General features: G+C 46.5%; 1 protein-coding gene across 1 annotated transcript in view; it reads right to left on the bottom strand.

Moving 5' to 3' along the window:
- The window catches only part of ORC5 (origin recognition complex subunit 5), an 89,736-nt gene extending 86,237 nt beyond the window's left edge, over positions 1-3,499 (bottom strand). Inside the window, exons 1-2 of the mRNA XM_045288947.1 lie at positions 3,376-3,499; positions 62-154 (exon numbers count right to left, since the gene is read on the bottom strand). Coding sequence (XP_045144882.1) covers positions 62-154; positions 3,376-3,447 — 165 coding nt within the window. The 5' untranslated portion in view covers positions 3,448-3,499. The remainder of the gene's footprint in view (positions 1-61; positions 155-3,375) is intronic.
- Positions 3,500-4,706: the final 1,207 nt, after the last annotated feature.

Below are 4,706 nucleotides of genomic sequence, written 5' to 3'. Positions count from 1 at the left end.
AAAGGATCTCCAGATCCTTTCTCTTCTCTGAGTCAATTAACATTATTTGGGTTATTCTTACCTCTAAGGTTTTCAACAAAGTTTGTGTAACATAGGTCTTTCCACTGGCTGTATGTCCATAAATAAAAATGGATGGAAAGCTGAAATGGTGTCTCTAGGATAGAAAAGATAAGTATCAGTCTACACATGCAAAACAGAACAAAAACTTATGAACTCACGTGAGAACATTTTATGTAGTTAAACACAGCATTCAATCCAAATTAATTCAATAGTTAGCATACAGTGGATTCATCATTTAAGCTTAATTCAACCATAAGTGAATTTCCTTTTATGTAAGTAAAATACCTGTAGTTATGTTTTACAAATATAACTTTTACAAAAGGGATTTTACAAATCACATACTATGCATTATTATAAGGACTACTAATTGCAAGGTCAGCAGTTCAAAACTACCAGTTGCTCCGAGGGAGAGCGATAGGGCTTTCTACTCCCCCCATAGAGAGTTACAGCCTGGGAAGCTCACAGAGGCAGTTCTACCCTGTCCTATAGGGTTGCCACAAGTCAGCACCCACTTGATGGCAGTGAGTGGTTTGGGCTTCATTGTACATTACTATAAGGCAGCGATTCTCAACCTGGGGGTCCCGACTACTTTGGGAGTCGAATGACCCTTTCACAGGAGTCGCCCCATTCCTAACAGTAGCAAAATTACAGTGATGAAGTAGCAATGAAAATAATTTTATGGCTGGGGGGTCACCACAACATGAGGAACTGTATCAAAGGGTCATGGCATTAGAAAGGTTGAGAACCACTGCTAAAAGGAGTCCCAGTGACGACATGGCTTAAATGTTGGGCTACTGATCTCAAGGTCAGGGGAAGGATGAATTGTCTGCTCCTATAAAGACTTTGAAGCTCAGCTGTTAACCAAAATGCTGGCTGTTCAAACCCTCAGCCCCTCTGCACTTAGCAGTGCAAAACCTCCTGTCAGCCTGTTTTCATAAAGACTGCTGCCTTGGAAACCTCAGGGGCCAGTTCTACCCTGTCCCAAAAGGTTGTTATGAGTAGGAATCAACTAAATAACCCAGCAATAGGTTTGGATGTTTTTCTTTTGGGGGGGAACTCATTGATATACATCACATATTTATGCTTGTTCTTGTACAGGTGCAAAGGTGGCACAGCTAATTGGGCTGTGGTTCAAACCCGTTAGCTGCTCCACAGGAAAAACATGTGGATGATTGCTTCTGTAACTTAGCTACCAAAGGGGACCAGCCTACCCTGTACTAGAGGGTCACTAAGTATCAGAATTGACTCAACAGCAATGAGCTTCATATGATACAGATTTAAATACAGACTCTTGTATTTTCTATTTTTGTAGGATATTTCAGGGACTTTCAGGATAAACTTGACAACTGGAACCCCTGGCTGTTGCACTGGTTTAACGCCCTTGACTGCTAACCTGAAACTGGAGGCTTGTGTGTACGCAGCAGTGCCTCAGAGGACAACAGTGAATTCTGAAAATTTAGCCAGTGAAAACACTATGAAGCATACATCTACTCTGACACACATGGGAAGATATGAATAATGTTTAACATGATTCAATAACACGAAGGTCAAAATGCTCTCTGTGTGCAACCACTAAGGCAATACTGTGGTTTTTGTTAATTGCCATTGAGCCCTTTCCAACTCATGGTGATCCAGGTGTGTACAAGAGAACTGTCCCATTGGGCTTTCTAGGAGGTGACCTTTTCAGAAGCAGATCCACAGGCTTGTCTCCCAAGGTGGGTTTGAAACACCAAGCTCTCTGTTAACAGTCCAACATTTAACCACTGGCTCCACTTAGGACCAATCAGTCAATGCTGTTGCTACTGCTCGGTGCCATGAAGTCCGTTCCGAATCACACAACTCTATGTGCAACAGAACATACCACTGGGCCGTCCTCATAAATGCTATATTTGAGCCCATTCAAGCAGCCATTTAAATCAATAGTAGTCACCCCTATTTTCCCCCAAACATTGTATTCCTCGCTTATTGGCATCGTGAGGTGCCAAAGATCAGGGCACTGTGGGAAATAAGCTCAATGTGAGTCAAGGGACATGCCCAGTCTTCCATGCTGATGTCCCCTCCTCCAACACACCTCCCCAGTATCTTCAGATGCTCACCTGGCCTTGCCATGGCCATCTGTGACCTTGAGTCCTCCTGCCATCAGCCTGTGCCCTCTGTGGCAGGACTTGAGACGTTGAGGAGGGACAACAGAAGGCATTCCATTAGCAGCCCAGCTGCCATCCCCCATGTGGCCTGGTTACCTCAGGTCGATCGTTTGGGGTGACCCATAGAGGGAACCTCAGGGCTCACGTGCAGCCCTGCGTGGGGTCCAGGAGGCACTGCCTGATGATTTTTTTCAGAGTTGTCAGATGATGAGGCAGTTAAGTGAGAAATAAGTATATTATTTTTCAGGAGGGGCACTTATGGTACAGGATCCTGGTTTACCATTTCCAGGGAAGAAATGCATTTGTACCCCACCAAGAAAATGATTCAATGACACTATACATAAATATAAGTGAACATTAATATTCTCACAAGTCACCTTAAGACTTCCTTCTGCCATTTTTTAGTGGACAATGGAAGAAGATGGGAGGTGGGGGTGGGGGAATGGGAAGAACAAATGAGTCTGACCCTGAAGTCTTATTTACTCTCCTTAGAGATTAGATCTGAGGCTTATTCTAAATTTGATTAATGATCCTGAAACAAAGGCCACCAAATTCTGGTAGCTTACGTACTGAACAGGTGAATGGTACCTCCCACCTGTGGAAAGGGCTCCAGAGCTGTGTTTTCACCTGACTTGGTCTCATCTGACCAGACCTCGTCAGGGCTCCTGTAATTCTGGAAACGCTGTTGAATTTTTAACCCCCAAGTACTGTTTGGCTCATCACTGTTCTCATAAAACCACCTCCGTACACTTGATTAGCACCAACTATTTCACTTGAATGTGAACTTATATTGGAATAGCACCCCGTAAACACACTTGTGATATAAAACGCTGCTCAGCCGGGTTAGCCCCACGAACTCCATCTCAGGAGTGTGAGGTGTGTACAAGAATACGAGAAGGCTTCAAAAGGCTTGTGGGGGAATACCCTGTTCCACGAACTTTTTGAAGTCCCCGGGTTTGTTCTGGGCCAATGCCCGGCCTATGCAGTTACAGGCCAGGGCTTCCTTCGCAGTTTTCTTGTCAAGGGACTAATCGGAAGTTACTAGGAGAAGGTGTGTGAAAAGCCTAATACCCCCGGTCTTCACTGCAAAAGATGGTCGGCGGCCCCTCAAGCTAGCACGGGGGCAAAACCAGGAAAAACGGAACACGCGGCAAGACCGCGCAAACAATACCTCTCCAAACAAGGACTGCAAGGTGGACACTTGGGATTCGCGACAGAGCACCGTATTTTCCAGATGAGGCATTGTGGCGAGAACCGCTGAGGAGCCGCGGTCCAACGCAGGCGGCGCGTCGGAGAGGGTATGGTCTGCTCCGCCCGGCTCCGCTCTCCCGCCGGAAACGGGACTGGCGGAGTTGGGCGGGGCCGGCGCAGCTGCGCGTTGCTATGACGTCAGCGCGCACGGGGCGCGTTACGGCCGCTCTAGCCTCTCGCAGTCCGAAACTCTTCTATCCGGTTTCTCTCCACCCGGGGCTTCACCGGGAAGTAGCGGCTGGAGGGCGGGGTTCGCCACGGGAGGCCTTCCCACCCTCACCCCAGAGCCCGACGCGGGAAAGGGCCGCCGATTATAGCCCCGCCTTCCGCTTTCCCTCCTGGAGGTCCCGAGTTTAAAACCCCAGGCGCTTCCACAAAAATTTAAAAATCGGCCATCTTTTCACAGCACCACATTGTTAGCTGCTGTGGAGTCGGTGCCAACCCAAAGCGAAACACTGGTCGATCCTGTTCCTTCCTCAATTGTCTGTATGTTTGCGCCCATCCGGGCAGCCATCCTGCTGAAGGTCATTTTTGTTGCCCTTCCGCTTTTCCAACCAGGGTCTGGTGTATCTTGATAACGCGCCCAAAGTACGAGGGATACAGTCCTCTAAGGAGCATTCTGGTTGTGCTACTTCTAAGACAGATTGGTTTGTTCTTCTGACAGTCCATGGTATTTTCAATCTTCTTCTCCAGCACCACAATTCAGATGCATCGATTCTACCTCAGCCATCCTTATGACATGTCCCACGTCCATGTGTATAAGAGGCAATTGAAAACACCATGGCTTGTGTCAGGTGCACTTTAGTTCTCAATGTAACATCCTTGCTTTTCAATACTTTAAAGAGGTCTTGGGTAGCAAATTTACCCAATGTAATGTGTCCTTTGATCTCTTGACTGCTGCTTCCATGAGCATTGATTGTGGATCCAAGCAAGACAAAATTCTTCACAATTTCATTCTTCTCCGTTTATCATGTTACCTGCTGGGCCAGTTGTGAGGCTTTTGATTTTCTTTACATTAAGTTGTAGTCTAGACTGAAGGCTGCAATCTTTGATCTTCATCAGCAAGTGCTGCAAGTCCTCATTTTCAGCAAGCCAGGTTAGGTCATCTGCCTATCACAGGTTGTGAATAAACCTTTCTCCAATCCTGATTCTTCTTCATGTAATCCAGGTTCTCTGATTATTTGCCTAGCATACAGAGTGAATACATATTGTGAGAGGATGCAACCCTGTCGCACACCTTTCCTGATTTTA

This window comes from Echinops telfairi, unplaced genomic scaffold, assembly GCF_000313985.2.
Source record: "Echinops telfairi isolate 266 unplaced genomic scaffold, ASM31398v2 ScPeMD7_23;HRSCAF=83, whole genome shotgun sequence".
Taxonomy (NCBI): Eukaryota; Metazoa; Chordata; class Mammalia; order Afrosoricida; family Tenrecidae; genus Echinops; species Echinops telfairi.
This window is presented reverse-complemented; position numbering and strand designations above follow the sequence as displayed.